At 40.6% G+C, this 20,374-nt stretch overlaps 1 protein-coding gene across 4 annotated transcripts in view; it reads left to right on the top strand.

The window, feature by feature from the left end:
• The window catches only part of LOC136829870 (major facilitator superfamily domain-containing protein 12-like), a 40,057-nt gene that overhangs the window by 11,993 nt on the left and 7,690 nt on the right, over positions 1-20,374 (top strand). For 3 of the 4 annotated variants that reach the window (XM_067088928.1, XM_067088926.1, XM_067088927.1), the window contains exons 3-9: positions 324-429; positions 3,539-3,746; positions 6,742-6,859; positions 8,091-8,339; positions 9,227-9,421; positions 11,275-11,549; positions 11,685-11,699. In XM_067088928.1, coding sequence (XP_066945029.1) covers positions 324-429; positions 3,539-3,746; positions 6,742-6,859; positions 8,091-8,339; positions 9,227-9,421; positions 11,275-11,549; positions 11,685-11,699 — 1,166 coding nt within the window. The remainder of the gene's footprint in view (positions 1-323; positions 430-3,538; positions 3,747-6,741; positions 6,860-8,090; positions 8,340-9,226; positions 9,422-11,274; positions 11,550-11,684; positions 11,700-20,374) is intronic. The other variant, XM_067088929.1, reaches the window with a different exon arrangement.

Raw genomic sequence — 20,374 nt, 5'->3', positions numbered from 1 at the left:
CTATATACATCTTGCAACCCAACATTTTTAAGTTTAAACTTCAAATACTGTACCAGTAACACCTCAACTCGCTTAAATTGAATGCTAAGTGTAAAGCACGGCTTAGTTTAAGTTAGGAACTAAGTGGCATCGCTGTTACTTGTAAGATACTGTGTCCAGGAAACATTAGTGCTTGGCTACCTAACAGATTTTGTTAACTTAGCAGAAGGCAGACTCCTAAAGTCTCTGTTGAGTTTGGACTCTAATCCTGATTTTATTTTGATGCATTTCCAAACTTTCCTAGCAGGCAGACACATCTTGACTCGTTTGTATTATCCTTCCAGATTGCCGATGGACTTGCCACGCCATTTGTTGGACACGAGGCAGACCGCACGGATGACTTAGCCGTCTGTACTCGTTATGGTCGTAAGAAGACTTGGCACTTGTTAGGTAAGTTCCCCACTTTTCAGGTATTGAAATAAGATAAGAAATTTCCATTTGTATCCTTGTGTTGTAGTACACAAAATGCTCTTTTAACTGGCACCATCAACAAGCACTGCAGCTAAAGGGTCTAGCTATCAAAACACAGTTGGCTGAAGTTTGTACGGCACTGCTGTACTCGGTTCCTGAGGTCCTTCATTCTTCACACTGCCGTTGGACTGTGGAAGAGTCTCCCTGAGAATGTTCTGCAATTAGAAGTTTAAAAGTTCAAGTGAAGATGCAATGCATTACTGCCCTAGTGCTATTCTCCTTGCAGTTTAATAAATATTTATCTTTTTATTGATTGATTTATTTATTTTTTCTTTTTAACAAGTGAGATCTCTTCATTCTGTATTTCCTTTTACCTTCTTTTACTTCCTAATGAGCACCATATTCTTTGGAAGCTTCTTGAATTTCAAGCCATCGGCCCCTTTGGGGGGCTTATTCCATATAATGTAAATAGGGTTCATCTTCTGAACAATAATAATAATTAATAATACTTTAATATTTGAGGTTCCATTCTGTCTTGTCAAGCTCATTCTGTGGTCTCTTATTCTCGTCTCAGATGAGACTGGTACTTTGACCTGGTTGCAGTCAGGGTTGATTTGGATATTTTTTCAGGTTTTTAGTTTTCTGTAAAAGAGAGCCATTGAGATGGTTTTGTCTGTTCTTCTGCACTTCTTCTGTCCATCCTCAGATCTTAAAAACTACTGAGGCTAAAGGGCTGCAAATTGTAATGTTGATCATCCACCTTCCAGTCATCAAACATACCAAATTGCAGCCCTCTAGCCTCAGTAGTTATATGTCTGGCAACGCTATAGGACAGGCCATCACCGCGCCATGGCTGAAAGTTTCATGGGCCGCGGTTCATACAGCATTATACACTGTGCAGAAAACTCAAATGCGCCAAGGAAACTTTGGCTCATGTTTTACTTGTTTCGGGTGGTTCTTAAGTGGGATAGCCAGATTTGGGATGAAGATCTTTGGTTAGTGGAATATAGCCTTAATATTGTACCAGGAATGCAGAATTATGATCATCAGGGCAGCCGATTGGGACTACAAAGTCTACCCCAAAGCCAAATCGAAGTCCTTCAAAAGAAGACATCACGGCGACCCCATATAAAAGTGGGAACAAGCTGGGAAGAAGAAGAAGAAGATTATTATTATTATTCAGAAGATGAACCCTATTCATATAGAACAAGCCCACAGGGCCTATTGACTTGAAATTCAAGTTTCCAAAGAATATGGTAAGCATTTGAAAGAATTTTCAGAAGATTATAGGAAATACTGGACTAAAGAGGAATATACAAGTACAATGTGAATTGTCTTAGTGAAGTAATGCATTACTACAGTATACATTTTTGCTTAAACTATTGAGCTTCTAACTGCACAATATCCTGTAGGATATTCATTACTTTTATTTGCGTAAGTAATGAATACCCTTGGTTGGAGTTTTGTGTGAGTGTCCGTGGCACTAGACTTCATTACACAAACTCACTCACTAGGATAGCAGCTAAGCCAAACAGCACTGTTCATTCAGGTCTTCAAAAATGATTGAAAAACAGGGCTTTACTGTATTGGAGTAGGGTCCTGGATCATAAGCTTAAAAAGAAATTTTGGACAGGTATTCATATTGTCCTGTTCCAAAAGATTCTCTTGTATGTACAAGTATTAGAAAGACCAGACCCCAAAGTGTATGTTAAATTAAGTTGAGGTGCTACGGTAATAATTTTGCTTTATTTTTATCCACATTATAAGGTCCAGGTCAAGGTTCATCCTTACTTGGACCATACAGGTTGCTATATAGAGGGTTCAGTGCAGTGTATTTGATTTTTATAAGTACTCATAAAAGTTGCGATAGTTTTATACTGTACAATTTATGGAACCTAGAATTAGGGGTTGTTCTTACCTGTAATATGTGTGTGTGTGTGTGTTTGTACAGTATTTTAATGTTCATGCATCTAAGCTCTTATTCAAAGTAATTCACTCCTCAGTATTTTTAAACCTTTTTTAATCCAGCTAAATCAAGAATTAGTACTGATGTTATGTCGACCATATTGTAAACACTTACACATATTTTTGCAAGCAATTTGCTGACATATTTTTATTTGTCTTTTTGCATTTTTTAGTTTGGTAAGAAGGGGCCTGAAGAATTTTATGTTAATGGAAGGTATGTATGTGAAAATTATAATTAGGCTGCTAAAGTTTAGACATATTCAAAAGTACCTATGCTTTTTGTCCCTGCAGATTAATGTTGAGCATTATTATTCTGTAGTTTAACCAGACCACTGAATGTCTTTCAAGAGTACTGTGAGTTTGCTTGTGTTTAGTCAGCGTACAGTATTTGCTGAATTATGTATAATATCTTGTCCCCTTTAAGCTGTAATGTAATGTTTGTGTGGAATAGATTTGAATGCAGTAAAGTTCAAGCTCTTTGATAAAGGAATTTTAGTTCTCGTATTAAAGCTAGAGGCTTCCTGATGGCATTAACATAACGTAGCTGCCCTGGTGATTAAGTTTACCAGTCGTGAAGTGTGTTATCTGATTCAGGCTTTGCTTTGTCTCGCATTGTATTGTCCACTTGCAGATTTGGTCCCAGTTTTAGTTTTAATAGCTAGGTTTCTAATTATTGCACCCTGTAGGGGGTGTTGCTGTCAGTGGTGCACTGCAGGCATTACGTACTCAACGTTCTTTGCAGCGCCCCTTCAGCCCCTAGCTGCAACACCTTTCATTCCTTTTACTGTACCTCCATTCATATTCTCTCTCTTCCATCTTGCTAGCCACCCTTTCCTAACAATTGTTTCTTAGTGCAACTGTGGGGTTTTCCTCCTGTTACACCTTTCAAACCTTTCCACTGTCCATTTCCGTTTCAGCGCTGAATGACCTCACAGGTCCCAGTGCTTGGCCTAAATTCTATATTCTATTCTGTTCTATAATTCTTGCATGAAAAAGCTAGTAAGTTCAAGGAATTCATCTTTTTCAGGCGCAGTATTATTTAAGTTTTGATAGCTGGGTTGACAGGTATCATACGAACAAGCCACCTAGTTCAAGGAATGTACCGCACTCTTGTCGTTTTCAGGCACGGTTTGCGTCCTAGGCGCTTTCCCCTTCATCTTCCTCGGGTGCCTTGGCTGCGAGTATTCCAGCGACTGGGCGCAGGTGATATACTACTCGCCCTTCGTCGTCATCTTCCAGTTTGGCTGGGCGGCGTCGCAGATCAGCCACCTGTCGCTCATCCCCTCCCTCACTCAGGATCCACACGACCGCACGGAGCTGAATGCTCTCAGGTCAGTTTGTGTTGGTGTGTAGGGACACTTCAAGTACAATAGCACCTCGTTTTAACAGACACTTTGTATGGGGGAAGTTTCTGCCCTTCTGTTAAGTAATAACAAAGTCTTTTAAGTAACAAAGGTCCTGTATTAAATGTGCCTTGCTTTTGAACTTCCCAGTTCCGGCGGTACTTTATTCGTCATACCTTTGGACTGTGGAACAATCTCCCTGAGGAAGTTGTTTAGATGGAACCTCAAAAGTTCAAGTGAAGATGCGGTGCATTACTACCCTTAGTGTACTTCTCCTTGTATTTTGCAGTTTACTGATATTTTTATCTATTTATTTATTAATGTGTTCATTTATTTTTCTTTTCTAATAACTAATCTCTTCTGTTTGCATTTCCTATTACCTTCTATTACTTCTTTCAAATGAACACCATATTCTTTGGAAGCTTGAATTTCAAGTCAGTGGCCCTATTGGGCTTGTTCCTTATGAATGTGGTTCATCTTCTGAATAATAATAGTAAAAATGCACTTAGATATTTTTTAGATATCTTACAGCCTACAGGAGTTCCACATAGTTCCTAACCCAAACTAACCTGTACCTTACACTTTACATTCAGTTTTGAGATATCTAAAAACGTATCACATCGTAAATGTAACCACAGGAAAAAATAATCATAAAAATGTAGCTGATAAGTACAGAAGTCTGCCAAGTTTGAGGTGCTATTGCATTGAACGAAGTGTTTGCTACTTATGACCAAGTGATATTTTCTTCTTTTTGGTACAGAATTTACTAAAGTGATCAAGAAAGTATGATAGGCCATTGAGAACTGGGCTACAAGGACAGCGTTAAGTTCCCTGTTTGAAGTGATTAAGAAAGTACGATAGGTCATTGGTTTGAAGTGATTAAGAAAGTACGATAGGTCATTGAGAATTGGGCTACAAGGACAGTGTTAAGTTCCCTGTTTGAAGTGATTAAGAAAGTATGAAAGGCCATTGAGAACTGGGCTACAAGGACAGCGTTAAGTTCCCTGTTTGAAGTGATTAAGAAAGTACGATAGGTCATTGGTTTGAAGTGATTAAGAAAGTACGATAGGTCATTGAGAATTGGACTACGAGGACAGTGTTAAGTTCCCTGTTTGAAGTGATTAAGAAAGTATGAAAGGCCATTGAGAACTGGGCTACAAGGACAGTGTTAAGTTCCCTGTTTGAAGGTCATTGGTTTGAAGTGAAAGTACGATAGGTCATTGGTTTGAAGTGATTAAGAAAGTATGATAGGTCATTGAGAATTGGACTACGAGGACAGTGTTAAGTTCCCTGTTTGAAGTGATTAAGAAAGTATGAAAGGCCATTGAGAACTGGGCTACAGGTATAGTGTTAAGTTCCACGTTTGAAGTGATTAAGAAAGTATGATAGGTCATTAAAAATTGGGCTGCAAGGACAGTCTTGAGTTCCCTGTTGGATAACAAAGTACAGGCAGCCATTTTTCATATAAAATAGGTGTCCCTGTTAGGGCGTCTTGGATTGGCAGCAATAGTTCCTCGTCATTTTTTAAGCATCATGGAAGTTTTAGCTTTCTGGATTGATTTGATATTTCCCTTCAGATACATCATCCACTATGTTTGAGTTATTATTGCACCGATCACACATCAGCTTCCATTCTTGAATACATCATAGGAATCACATTAGATCTGTGGCATTGACGTAGCCGTCGTATTTTCAGTATCTGTGCTTATGCATTGACATAACATTTCTCTCCTGTGAGAAACTTTTAGGTAATAGTTTATGTAAAGAAGTTTTTATCTTAGAAATTTAAAAGGGTGGAATTTTTCAGTGGTGATTTATGTAAATGACTCCTAAATCTTATTCCGTACGCAGTGTGACCGGTTTGCCGTTTCCATAATCCCTGAATGTCGATGTTTTCATGTAGATTTTGGGGAAAAATTCTGAGGGGTTCTTAGCTCAGCATACTATATAACTCATTACTCCAGTAATCAAGAATAGGAAATGGATGTGGCAGAGATGAGGATGTTGAGACGGATGTGTGGAGTCACAAGAAGAAATAGGATCAGAAGTGAATTTATTAGAGGAACAGTTAAGGAAGGGGGAAATATCAAAGAAGGCCCAGGAAAGAAGACTACAATGGTTTGGTCACATTATGCGGAGGAATCAAAAAGGCCCAGGAAAGAAGACTACAATGGCTTGGTCATATTATGCGGAGAGATCACGTGTGTAAAATGATTATGAGGAGCACGGAGGTGGAGGGAAGGAGAAGAAGAGGAAGGCCAATGTTCGGATGGAGAGACAAAATAATAAATGAAATGTGGGAGAAAGGTCTAAGAAGTCAGGATGCCTTGGACAGAGGAAGGTGGCGAAGGCTGGTAGGAAACAGCAATTTCATATGGAAATGGGCGAAGCTGAGGACAAAGATGAAGAATCCCCCCGTTCCAAATTTCCATTAAAGAAAAACCTTTGATTTTCGTATATTTTAGTAAGATTAGTCCCTTACGTTAGGCCTTCGTATTAGGCTTCTGCTGGTGTTCCCATTTCAGATCCGTTAGTGCCAACCGTACACCTGACGTGGTGCACTGTAGGCATTACTCAAGGCTCTTAGCAGCGTCCCTTCGCCCCCTAGCTGCAGCCTCTTTCATTCCTTTTACTGTACCTCTGTTCATATTCTCTTTCCTATGTCTTACTTTCCACCCTCTCCTAACAATTGTTTCATAGTGCAACTGTGAGGTTTTCCACCTGTCACACCTTCAGACCTTTCTATTCTCAGTTTTTCTTTCAGCACTGAATGACCTCATAGGTCCCAGTGCTTGGCTTTTGACCAAAATTGTATATTCCACTTGACATTCAGCTAAATACCTTTCAGTTAGGCTTTATTATATAGAAAATGATTGTATTCCCTATTTTTTATGTTTATACCACAGTTAAAGTGTACACATTTCTTTTTCATAGTGTTTTTTTTAGGAACCCTGCTTATGGCATGACGAAACTTCCATTTCAGATATGCGTTTACGGTGATGTCCAACATTGCCGTCTATCTCATCACCTGGTTAGTTCTGGGTTTAGGATCGACAAATCCTAACTCTGGTCTGGGACCAGAGGACACTGGGAAATTTAGGGTAAGTTATTCGTTACTGGTGGCATCTGGAAACTTTTATGTCTGAAGGCCTTAAATTGTAATTCTCAAATGAAGATAACTCAGAAAAAACTCATTGTTTCTTTTCTCCCTTGACGGGGTTAGATGTGAATAACTCTTCACTCTTCTGTCCTGAGCTTCCATTAGGTCTAGGTCTTTCTTCATCTGTTCCCTTTGTCTATGATTTTAATCTCAGAAAACACATCATCATCATCAAAACCAGTACAGGTAGTCCCCGGTTTACAATTGGGTTCAGTTTTTACACCGTGTCGTAAACCGAAAAATCGTCGAAAATCGTCAAAAATCCTAAGAAAACCTTACTTTTAATGCTTTGGGTGTATTGAAAATTATGTAAACTGCATTTTTATTGAATTTTTCATCCAAAAAACCTCCAAATTTTTATTATTCTGCCGTTTTGGAGCCATATTTCTTCCGTTGGATTGGGGTACGACACGTCGTAACCCTGGAACATGCGTCGTAAACCAGGAAATAATTTCTGATGAATATACTGTATTTGAAAAGTGTCGTAACCTCGGAGCGTCGTAAGCTGGACCTGTCGTAAACCGGGGACTGCCTGTATAAGGGGAAGAGATGTGTAAACGTGTAGATTTAGTGAACCAAAGGTACTTTAATTCAGTATTACAATTACAGTACAGTGTCAAGATAGCTTACCTACAGTATAAGAACCAGATTGCCCTTGCATTAAGAAAAGCTTAATACTGTTTTAGTTTTGTGCGTTTGATAATTGTCTGTTTTGACTGAACATTTTGTGAATCTGCCTCCTGACAGCATAACAATGAAACCAGTCAATTAAACTCATCCCTGCAAGGGGCTGGTGTCATCAGTGCACCTCACGCAGTGCCCCGTAGGCATTACTTGAGGTTCTTTGCCGTGTCCCTTCAGTTCCTGAGTTGCAACCCCTTGCATTCCTTTTACTGTACCTCCACTCATAATTTCTTTCTTCCATATTACTTTCCACTCTCTCCTGACAATTGTTTCATAGTGCAACTGCAAAGGTTTCCTCCTGTTAAATCTTTCAAACCTTTTTACTGTCAATTTCCCGTTCAGCACTGAAAGACCTCGGAGGTCCCAGTGAGTGGCCTTTGGCCTAAATTATATATTCCAATCCTTACTCATAGGTCCTAGCACTTGGCTCCTGGTCTAAATTTTATATTCCACTCCATTCCAGTGACACTCACTCAAATCCTTTTCAGGTGATCGTCTTTACAGTCCTGGTCATTGGAACCTTGTTCTCGACGATATTCCACGTTCTGGTGAAAGAAGAGAATACCCCTCCGTACGTCGAGATGCCCGACGAGGCTCCTCCCGCCCAAAAAGACGAGGACGAAGGCGATGACGACGTAGCCGATTGTTCGTTACCGTCGCCGACCTTGCCCCAGGTTGCGGTTCCCAGTAAGCGTCGTGTCATGATGACTGCGACGGACTGGCTGAAAACTGGGCAGGTTTGTCTCCTCGGATGGTAGAGAAATGTTAATGACTGGCTAGATTGTCGTGGCAAAAACTGAGTCCTTGTTTACAGACTTGACGTAGAGTTTGTAATTAAAATAAGATATCGTCAGCGATGTTTTACTCTCTCGTGATGTCGCACTTAATCCTATGAAGCAGTTTCTCTGGTTGGATGTTAGATGCTTGAGAAGTGAAAAGATAAAAAAAGAAAGTTAGTAAATGAAAGAAGAAATGTTAAATTAGATACTTGCCCTCTTATTTCATGCATTTCTGAATTTTGGATAAAATCTATAAGTTTTTCATTTATGAAAATGCTGGAGTACAGTAAAAATTAGGAAGTTGAACCTTTGAACCATAACTTTTACACATTCTACTGTATAGCATCCTTCAGCTGGCTAAGATGATATCCTTTAAGTTATTTAATACTTCATGAGATTTTGGTTTATAATAATTCCACAAGTCAGAAAGTGAGGTTTTCTTAACCAGCCCCCACCTTCCATAAAGGGGGATAAGTGTCATCAGTGCACCTCACACTGTGCGCTGTAGGCATTACTTAAGGTTCTTTGCAGCATCCCATCAGCCCCTTTCATTCTTTTACTGTACCTCCATTCATTTCCTCTTTCTTCCATCTTACTTTCCACCCTCTCTTAACAATTGTTTCTTAATGCAACTGCAAGGTTTTCATTATGTTAAACCTTTAAAATATTTTTACTCTCAATTTCCAATTTCCCTTTCAGCTCTAAAGAACCTCATAGGTCCCAGTGCTTGATCTTTGACCTAAATTTTATATTCCAATCCTTACTCAACCACGGTGTTACATCCTCACATGTAAATCATTTTTAACGAGCATAAATTAATGATGACATTCAACTCTTCTTTTCAGTTTTATCAGGTAGCGTTGCTTTACATGGGCACAAGATTGTTTTGCAACCTCACCCAAGCGTATGTGCCAATATACCTTCAGGACACCTTGAAGTTACCACAGGCGGCAGTCGCCTACATACCCCTCGTCATGTACGTGTCAGGATTCTTGACAACCACCTTTTTGAAGTGCCTCAATAAATGCATGGGGAGAAAGGTAAGATTTGTATTGTTATCGTTATTTCAAAGATAAACCCGTATCCGTACAAGACAAGCCTACAGGGGACATTGACTTGAAATGCAAGCTTCCAAAGAATATGGCGTGTAATTTAAAGAAGTTATAGAAGGTAGTCGGAAATACAGAGGAAGAGGTCAGTCACTAGAAAAGAAAATACAAAGATAAATTGATAAATTTATATATGAATAGATAAAAATGTAAGTAAATTGATGAAGGACAAGGTTATTGTTGTAGGGTAGTAATGCGTTGCATCTTCCCTTGGACTTTTGAGGTTCTGATTGCACATAATCCTCATTTATGGACTGTGATTATTTTGTTATCTTTATGCAGCGTAGAAAGTTGGTATAACTAAGCTTGAGTTAATAGTAATTACTTGAAGCAAAACGCAGAACACACTTCCAGATTCTGATAGACCTGCTTTGAAGGATTTTGCTTCTTAAATGATGGCTGGAAATTGAATCGAGAAAGAATTAAGGAAGAGGGACAAGGAATTGGAAAGAGGTTAAAAGGTTTGGCTTGGAAATAGAGGATGTAAGGCAGGACAGCAAGTGGTACCTGTCAGGGGAGGAATATTTATCAGGTCCTTCACAAGTTCAGTATTGTTTGGTACATATTTCCTTTTGCAGTTTTTGACAAGATTTGGAGTTTATCTTACAAGAACTTGAAGGGAATTCTTGATTTTCATCGTTTTAACTGTAACTTACTTTAGTTTCCTTTAGACTATTCAACATAGGAATATTATAATACAGGTAGTTTAACAAGGGAACATGCTAATCGTAAGTTTAGTAATAGAGTCAGTGCTAGTTGGTCCTGTACAGTGTTCTACTTTTTACCCATTTTGTGTCAATATACTCCTCCTCCGTAGGGGGTGGTACTGTAAGTGCACCTCATGTGATTCATTGTAGGCATTACTTAATGAGGTTCTTTGCACCATCCCTTTGGAAACCCCTAGCTGCAATGCCTTTCATTCTTTTACCATACCTCTGTTCACATTCTATTTCTTCTATCTTACCTATTTCGAATAGACCATACTTGTTTGACACATGGACACTTAATGAACAGTCCACATGGCCCTCCTCCCGAATGCTCAGAGTGCAAAGTGTTGATAAGAGTCAAAATACAACCAACAGCGATTGTCAACTTTTGGAAATAAATCGATGAGGGAAATTTTGTCAGAATCTTCTAGATTTTCAGTCATTCCAATTTTAACATTCACGAAGAACTGTATTAGATAAAATATAAAAATAAATAAGTAATGAAAATACTGAAGCCCATACAGTGTTTAATGAAAGAAAAAAAGAAATTTAAAAATATTACTTAACTTATTCTGAATTTTATTTTATTTATTTTTTTGTATGTATGGAACATGGAAATGTATTTAATATGTGCATATATGTATTCCAGTGTAAAAGCATATGGCTTGTAGAGATTATTACTTTTAAATTTCATTTTCGTTCATTCATGACCATGCAAATGACCTATTTGGTCCCAGTTCTTGGCCTATGGCCTAGACTTGGTATTTCATCCTAATCTTTCGGGCCAGCCCTATGAGCGCTGATAGTCAGCTCAGTGGTCTGGTTAAACTATTTTAATAATAATAATAATCCACCCTCTCCTAACATTTGTTTATTAATGCAACTGTGAGGTTTTCCTCCTGTTACACCTTTCAAACCATTTTACTTTCAATTTCAGTTTCAGCGTTGAATGACCTCTTAGATCCCAGTGCTTGGCCTTTGGCCTATATTCTGTATTCTGTTGTATTTTATTCTATTCAATTCAGTGTACTCCTTTCATATCCTGAAGCAGATTTTTCTCTGATTTTCCCTTTCCAGATTTCATTTTTAATGGGCTGCGTCTTCGGGGGTTCTGCGTGCATCTGCGTGTGGTTTGGGACTGGTGAGGCCTACTGCCATTACTGGTTGTATGCCGTTACGGCGTTAATGGGTTCGGGGGCCTCCATAATGCTCGTGACGTCCCTCAGCATAACTGCTGACCTGATCGGGCCTTGTGTGGAGAGTGGGGCCTTCGTATACGGTGCCATGAGCTTCACTGACAAGGTGTCGAATGGCATTGCAGTTATGATCATTCAACATTTCAACCCGTGCTCGTAAGTAATCTTTGATAGGTGTCCAAATTTTGACGCTGTATATTTGTAGTAAAAGCAACATACGGTACTTTGTTACATATTTAAGATTTTCCCATTCTTGAAACAGTAATTAATGATCTACATTTTACTCCACAGAAATTCACCATTTGGGTATGTACAATAGCTTTCTTGTGCATGACAAAATACTTATTTTTATGTAAGTAACTTATTAAATAATTACATTGCTAACTTAGTTTCACTCGCTCGGCAGCTAAAATTTTGAAATTCGCGGGTCACGCTATTTTGTTTTGGGCAGGTGACTAGCCCCGCCCACTTCGGGGAAAGAGAGGAATAACTAACAAAAGAGCTTCAGTTTGTTTCTGCCGGCTGATGGCTGTACACCAGTTACTAGCAGCAGCTTTGGTTTTTGAATTCGTTATTTTCCGATTGTCACTTCATCACACGGTGAAGTATTCTTGCCTTGGTAGCCTTACGGCATATTTAGAGTCCGACTGTTTGAACGTTACTTTGAGGACATTATTAATTGAATTTAAGACTTTTATTCCCCAATTGTGACTTTACTCGACTTGTTTTCCGGAATGTCAGACTCAAGTTCGACTAGCTTTAGGTATTGCAGCAAAGGCTGCAATACTCGTTTGACTAAAGAATCTTATGATTTACATACGATCTGCACAGATTGTTGGGGACAGGTATGTTCAGTGGATTCAAGATGTAATGAATGTTCTTACTGGGGCAGTAAGAAACGGAAGACCTTGAGATCACATTTCAATAAACTGGCTAGGGATAAGAAGAGGACGGCAACTGCTAGACAGATAAGTAAGTCTTTAGCTAGCCAGGAATCACCTAATTCTAATGATAATGTTAATGTTGATACTCCTGTGATTTCTGTGAATCCTCTTCCCAGTTCTCCATCTGTGCAACCCTCTCCTTTACCTGGTTCTCTCGCTTCCGAACCCAACCCCATTGCCAGTCTCGAGTTAAAGATTGATAAGAGGTCCTAATGGACGACAAGAGTGATTCGGAGTGCCCAGTAGCACCTAGTGCAAGTGAATTGTTAGTGGAGGAGGTGGGTGCCCGTCCTGCTGATTCTGCTAGGCAAAGGTCAATGGCATATTCCCCTAAACCTAGGAAGAGTCAAACTGGTAGCCTAAGGGAGATCGTTGGGGTCTGCCCACGGTAGTCGCCCCCCTTGGTTGAACCTGTTGCTGAATCCCATGTTGCATCCAAGCGCCACTGGAAAGGCATACCCTTGGATGTGCATCGTCTTTCGTCAAGCTCGGATGAGTCTACCCCCAGGCGCCAATGGCGCTTTGTGGACAAATCACGTCCTCTGAAAAGACGTGTGTGGGATGGGTCGTGTTCTCCTCCAGTGCCTTGTAAAAGATTCGAGGAACCTGTGTGTAGCCCTCATCTGTCATGTGGTCATTAGGACAGCCCAGACCGTTTTACTTCAGTGCCCCGTTAGTGGACTGTCACCCCTCTCCTTGTAAGTGCTCCTTTTCTTACAAGGTGTCTTCTCCCGAGCAGCCTCCAGCACCAGAGGTTCCTCTGGTGCCTGAGCTCCCTGCAGTCTCTGAAGTTTCCTTAGGTGTTGAGCACCCAAGACTGTCTAAGCGCTCATTAGCGCCTGATCGCCCTTCAGTTCCTGAGCACTCGTCTTCTCTTGAGCGCCACAGAGCTCCCTTGAGCGCCCGTTGTTGCCCGAACGCTCAGTGACTCCCGGATATCCAGCAGTGACAGAGCGCCCTCCTTCGACTGGTCGTCTGGCTTCTGCTGTCGGCTTTTCAGCTTCGTCTTCTTTGGTTGGAGCTCAAGCTGTTAAGCGCCCAGTACCTTCTGTACATCAGTCTCCCCTTCTTCAGGCTGAGCCTACTGCTAGTACCCAGGCGCCCACAGCTGTGGACCCAATTCAAAGCAAATTGGACAGTATTTTGAGCCTACTCAAGAATGGACCTCCAAACTTGGCTTTGTCTCCTGTTTCCTCTGACGAAGAAGATGATGTATTTGTTCAGGACACCTGTCCATTGGCTTACTCATCCCTGTTAAGGTATCTTCCTCGGCGAAGAAAGCCCTGAGTGATATTGATGGATGGCTGACAGAGAAGAGGGACGAGGGAGAAGTGTTTGGGGGACTTTCAGAGGACCCTTCTCATGGCCCAGGATCTGGGCTTGGTGATTGACAGTGCAGAAATTCCAGCTGACTCCTCCTCAGTGGATTCTCTATTTAGGGACGATGATAGACCCTTGGAGTTTTCGGGTGTCACCATCCCCAAAAAGAGTAGTCTTGTCTGAGGATAGTAAACAGTTTTCTTGCTTTGGAATACTGCTCTGCCAACGAATGGATGAGCCGTCTGGGGACGTTATCATCCATAGAGCAGTTCCTTCTCCTAGGCAGACTCCATATGAGACTACTGCAGTTTTTCTTAAGGATCCGCGGGGACAGGAAGATTTACCCAGACACGTTCATGTTCCATGTGACTCCTGAAATGAAGAGAGACCTGCTTTGGTGAAGCTTAGAAGAAAGACTGTTGGAAGGGAAGTCTCTCCTTCCTCTGAGCCCCAACCTAGACTTCTACTCAGACGCGTCGGATCTAGGTTGGGGAGCTCTTCTAGGGAGCAAGGAAGTCTCTGGGACATGGTCCCCAGAGCAGAGAGACTGACATATAAATGTCAAAGAACTGAAAGCAGTTCATCTAGGGGTGCAGTTTTTCAGTTCAGAAGTGTGCAACAAGACGCTGGCAGTCCACTCAGACAGCACGACTGCTGTGTCTTACATCAAAAATCAAGGGGGAACACACTCCTTCTCCCTTTACGAAACGGCAAGAGAACTTCTTTGGGTCAATCAAAATCACACCGAATTTCTGATGCACTTCATCCAAGGGAAGCTAAATGTTCTGACAGACAGAAGCAGGTTTTACCCACAGAGTGGACCCTGGATCCTCAGATATGCTTGGATCTATGGAAGTTGTAGGGGACACCAATCGTAGACCTGTTCACTACTTCCAGAAACCATCGCCTTCCACTGTTTTGTTCACCAGTCCTGGATCTGTTAGCATGGGCAACAGATGCCATGCTTCAGGACTGGTTGAACAAGCACCTCTATGCCTTCCCGCGTCTCAGTATGGTGAGGCAGGTAATAAACAAATTTCAAGCTCAACAGAATGTATCAAAGGTATTAGTAGCTCCGTTTTGGCCAACAGAGGATTGGTTTCCATACTTCTCGACCTCCTGGCGAACTTTTCAAGACTGCTACCTCAAAAACCTCATCTACTCGGACAGCCCAACTTCTGGCAGTTCATCAGGGGTTGTCTACTCTGGTCCTGACAAGACTACAAACTATCAGGAAACTCCTTGATGAAACTGCCAGAAGTGGGGATGTATGAGTAGATGAGGTTTTGATGTAGCAGTCTTGGAGAGTTTGCCAGGTCTGAAAACCACTCCTTTGTTACCCAAAACGGAGCTACCAATACCTTTGATACATTCTGTTGAGCGTGAAATTTGTTTATTAGCTGCCTCACCATACTGAGAGGTGGGAAGGCATAGAGATGCATACAAAGGAGGGGTTTTCAAGATCAGCTTTGCAAGCTATTGCCAAATGCAGACGGCAGTCCTCTGACATAGTGGGCAATATTTTGAGCCTGTAGCAGAAGGGACAGAATTTCATTTTCTCAGACATCTGTAGTGGAAGTGTGGATTTTCTGCTATATTTGAAAACCACTAAGAGCCTGTCTACTTCAATGATCAAGGGTTGTAGTGCCACGTTCAGCTCTGTCTTCCGACACAGTGCAGTGGATCTTTCCTCTAATCAGGACTTGTTGGATCTTGTTAAATGTTTGACACCACGAAACAGAAGGAGGTAGCAGTAGTGCCATGGAACCTAGATGTGGTTCTTCAATGGTTGTCCAGACCTCGATTTGAGCCTGTGCACTCAATTTCAGTAAGGGACTTGACTAGGAAGACCTTTTTTCTAGTAGCCTTGGCGACAGCTAAATGGGTCAGCGAGATCCATGCAGTAGATAGAAGAGTGGGCTTCTCCCACGGAAATGAGTCACTTTCTAAGCCTTGGCATTGTTCTTTTATCATTAAAAGTTTGTCAGAAATTTTAGGCCCAGGTGAAGAAGAGAAAGCTTTGTGTCCTATGAGGGCTCTGAAGTATTACCTTCACAGAACAGAGTGAGTACTTGGACCCTCTAGTGCCTTGTGGTGTTCAGTAAAGAACCCTTTACGTCCACTGTCGAAGAATGCCCTGGCATTCTTCCCAGAGACCTCATCTTGGAAGCTCATTCCTTGATTGGAGATGATGCCTTTCCTTCATGTAAGTTAAAAGCTCATGAGATAAGAGCTGTAGCCACTTTCAGATGTAATTTATCTCTCTCTTCCATGTTACAAGCTACGCTTTGGAAGTACAAGTCAGTGTTTGCATCACATTTAAAGGAAATTGAGACAATATATGATAACTGCAGTACATTGGGTCTGTTTTGGGTGGCTGGCGTGGTGTTGGGGGAGGAAACGTAGGAAGCATTCCTTCCTTTCATTTCTTCGCCTTGAAATAAAAGTGTTGAGTTTTTAGGGGAGCCTGGGGGTACTATGTACCCGGAGTACCCTCCAGTTCTTTTATGGTTGGGTAGTGGTTTTAATCTTTCTGTGGTTTAGGTGACAAAGTCTTTCCTAGTTGTATATCTGTACTGTGTCCAGGGCAGGGGCAACATTTTAATCTTTGTTACAATTGGAATTGTCCTTTGCTGCAAAGTACCCACTGAAATAGTAGGCGACCCACGGCTATACCGCCGTGCCACCATGCACGATAAGATGAGCACCAACCAGAGGCAGTATCTTCCTGCAGCAGCTCTCTTATCAGGTAAGGAAACAACAGGCATTATGTTAATGCTCGCAATTTTTTCTATTCTCAAATTCATTGCCATTCCTAATGTTTTGGGTAGATATGTACATGCATCCCACCTCCTGTCAATGTGGGAATCAGCAATGTAATTACTTGCTAAGTTATTTATATAAAAAATGAAATTTTTATAATAAAGTTTATTTATATATACTTACCAAGTAATTACATGATTGGAGCCTGCCCCCCCTCCCCTCGCATGAAGATAAGGGCAGAAACAAATTGAAGCTCTTTTGCAAGTTGCTCCTCTCTCTCCCCGAAAGTGGGCGGGGCTAGTCACCTGCCCAAAACAAAATAGCACGACCCGCGAATTTCAAAATTTTAGCTGCCGAGCGAGTGAAACTAATTAGCAGTGTAATTACTTGGTAAGTTACTTATGGAAAACTTTCTTTTATCATAAAAATGTAATTTTTCTAGGAAAATTGCTTGACTCCACACGGCTTGTCTAAACGTACGCTGTTAGTTCTTGTAGGAACAGAAGACGCAACTAACCCATTTCTAATGGCCTTTAAAAGATAGAGGAGCATGTTGCATGATTACACTAAGAAGTTTTCATTTCTTAACAAAGCTTCCACCTACTGTCTCTCAGTACTTTCATCTAAGGTGACATTTTTATCAGCACTAAAGAATTTCAGATTGCTTAGGTTAGATTGAGGGAGTCATCATAGTAACACTGTACTGCATGTCTGAATTGATTGAATGATTGACTGATTGAATACAGGATTTGGGCCAAAGGCCAAGCACTGGGACCTATGAGGTCATTCAGCGCTGAAACAGAAATTGACAGTAAAAGGTTTGAAAGGTGTAACAGGAGGAAAACCTCAAAGCAGTTGCACTATAAATCAGTTGTTAGGCGAGGGTGGAAAGTAAGATGGAAGAAAGGGGACATGAAAAGAACGAAAGGGGTCGCAGCCAGGGGCCGAAGGCTCGCTGCAAAGAACTCAAAGTGATGCCTACAGTGCACCGCATGAAAAGCACTGATGGACCTAACCCCCCTACGTGGTGCATGTCAGAAGTAAGCTTTCAATTCTGATTTGTGAAGATGTGTAAAAACTTATGCTGTCTTTATACTTGTCATCAAGTAGACATAAAGCTGTTTTCTTCATGGTTATTCAGTAGTATCTTAATTTATCCTTCTTTTCTGTTTTTGTAATATTGTTCACGATGCTTTCTAGATAACATGCTTCAGTAGTTTTGGTCAAAATACTTATAGACACAATATGGTAATTTTATAATCGTATTGGCTTATAGTTTGGCTGTGTCTAAATAATTCTGTTTTTAGTATCAAAACCTTTAAGCCTTTTGCTGTACAGTATTCTGTAAGAAGACCTTGGTTTTGTTGCTGAAAACCATTCATATTTAGTGACTTCTTAAAATTAGGGTCCAGGTCATAAAAATTTATCTGTCAGATTTGAATCTTTCACTGTGCAAACCTGGTAGGTTGGATTTGATGCTGCAAATCTAAGCACAGAATTATTTTACTGTCTTGAGGCCACAACCAGGAATCAGCAGCTGACACTGGCTTTTGAAATTTACTCAAGGTTTTTGCCGCGTCTCTTTGGCCCCTGGCTGTAACTCTTTCATACCTTTGACTGTACCTCCTTTCATATTCTCTTTCTTCCATCTTACTTTCCTCAACTCTCTCCTGACAGTTGTTTCATAGTGCAACCGTGAGGTTTTCATCCTGTTAAACTTTTAAGACCCTTTTACTCTCCGTTATTTGGAATTCTTTCAAAGTTTGCTGCTGAAATTTGCAGGCTAATTAGTCAATGTTTCTGTGCATTGTTGCAAAATAAAAGTCCCAGGTGTTTGTGGGTATAAAAATATTGGCTAGTTTGTGCAAAGATGCTAAAAAAATGCTGGAAATTGGTCATTTCACATCATCTTAAGCTTCAGTCATTGCTTAAAGCCATTTTTTTTTTTGCAGTTATTTAGCTGAAGGTAATATAATAAAACATATCCGGTAGTGCCAGAATGAGCAATAATTGTGGCATCAATATTTACAAAAACAATTACGAAATGAGATGGTAAAGTTGAAAAGAGTTAGGGGAGGCCCGTGAAAAACATAGATCCTGACTAGGTTAAGCTGAGAAGATGCTTTAGAATCTGCTATAGTGATTGAATGGTAGACCTTGCTGAGTGATATCTTGTAACGATAACTCAGAGTTGGTTAAACAAATTAGAGGTTATGGCATCCATTAATATAAGGAGTGTGTGTGTGTGTATTTTACATTCTTGAGTAGGTTCAAACGGGGCAGATTTCAGGTATACACATCCACCTTACCTGGCGACATCATACAAATCTGGAGGCGCTCGATTCGTCAGTCATGATCTATGTAAGGGCAGTGATTGTTCCGTTGTGTGAATGTACAGTAATTAGAAAAATCATAAATACAGTACAGTGATCATTATGAAGTACGCCCCATAGGGAGTAGCGCTGTCAGTTCACCATAGGCATTACTCAGGGTTCCTTGCAGCGTCCCTTCCTTTGGGCCCAAAGCTGCAACCCCCTTTTATTCCTTTTACTTTACCTCCATTCATATTCTCTTTCTTCCATCTTACTTTCCAACCTCTCCTAAGAATTGTTTTCTAGTGCAACTGTGAGGTTTTCCTCATGTTACACCTGTCAGACCTTTCTACTCTCATTTTCCCCTTCAGTGCTGAATGACCTCTCTATTCCATTCCCTGTTATGAACTGTATCTTGACAAGACCACAGAGTCCTTTTCTAGACTTGTACGGGACTAGGGTGAAGGATTGGTACTTTTAAGAGGAGAGGATTGGGGCAAAGTTTAGTTTAAGGAGCAGGATGTATTTATAAAGTGGGGAAAGACCAAAGGAATTAATCGAGGAGTACAAATGGATGCTATGAAGAACCTTTAGTAACATTGACAGTATGTGGAATGAGGGTTCACGAGTACATCCGTTATTTTATGAGGCCACTGATGCGTCCTTTTGAGAGAAAATGCTGCATACTGTGCATTAGTGGAAGAGATATCAAGGTATTACCTCACTGAAGGAGAACTCTCACCTTCTACAATAGCAGGTTGATCTTAAAAATATATACAGTACAGGCAGTCCCCAGGTTATGATGGGCTTGGCTTATGACATTCTGACCTTACGACGCTCTTCAAATATATGGTAAACCCCCCATATTTGCGGGAGATGCGTACCGCACCCCCCCCCCACGAATAATTAAAACACCTCTAAAAACACTTAGAACTGCCTATTTTGATAGTTTAAACATAAAAAAACCTCTAAAAATGCTTATGCCTGAGTATTTTAATAGTGTATCACAAAAAGGGCATTTAGTCATGAGAATACAGTAATAGTGAATATTTCTTGGTGAAAAATACCGCAAATGGGTGGATTTTCCGCGAATAATGGGTAGATACGTTCCACAGAAAAATCCGCGAATAGGTGAGTCCGCGAATAGTGAGACCACGAATACGGGGCTTACTGTATTCATCATCAAATATTTCCCGGGTTACGAAGTATGCTCCGGGTTCACGACACCAACGATGCTGATCCAACGAAGAATTATGGCTCCAAAAAGGGCAGACTGGTTAAAATATGGAGGTTTTTTGATGAAAAACTCAATAAGAAATACAGTTTACATTATTTATAAGACACCCAGATGATTGAAAGTAAGGTTTTCTTATGATTTTCACTGATATTTCGGCTTATGATGCGGCGTTGGAACGGAACCCGTCGTAAACCAGGGACTGCCTGTATATGACACCCACTTTGAACTATGTAAAGGCAATGGTTTGTTTTTATGATAAATATTTATAAAAAGTACTCTTACATCAAGTTCTGATTTGACATATATTGGGTTCTTAGTTTGTACAAGGAAACTGGCCTTTGAAAAAATCAATCTCATACATAGGCTTAGATATTATTAGATTCGAAAGTGTGTTACATTAAAGAA

Source organism: Macrobrachium rosenbergii, chromosome 45 (genome assembly GCF_040412425.1).
Source record: "Macrobrachium rosenbergii isolate ZJJX-2024 chromosome 45, ASM4041242v1, whole genome shotgun sequence".
Classification (NCBI taxonomy): domain Eukaryota; kingdom Metazoa; phylum Arthropoda; class Malacostraca; order Decapoda; family Palaemonidae; genus Macrobrachium; species Macrobrachium rosenbergii.
The sequence above is the reverse complement of the archived record's forward strand: the minus strand, read 5'-3'. Positions and strand labels throughout refer to the sequence as shown.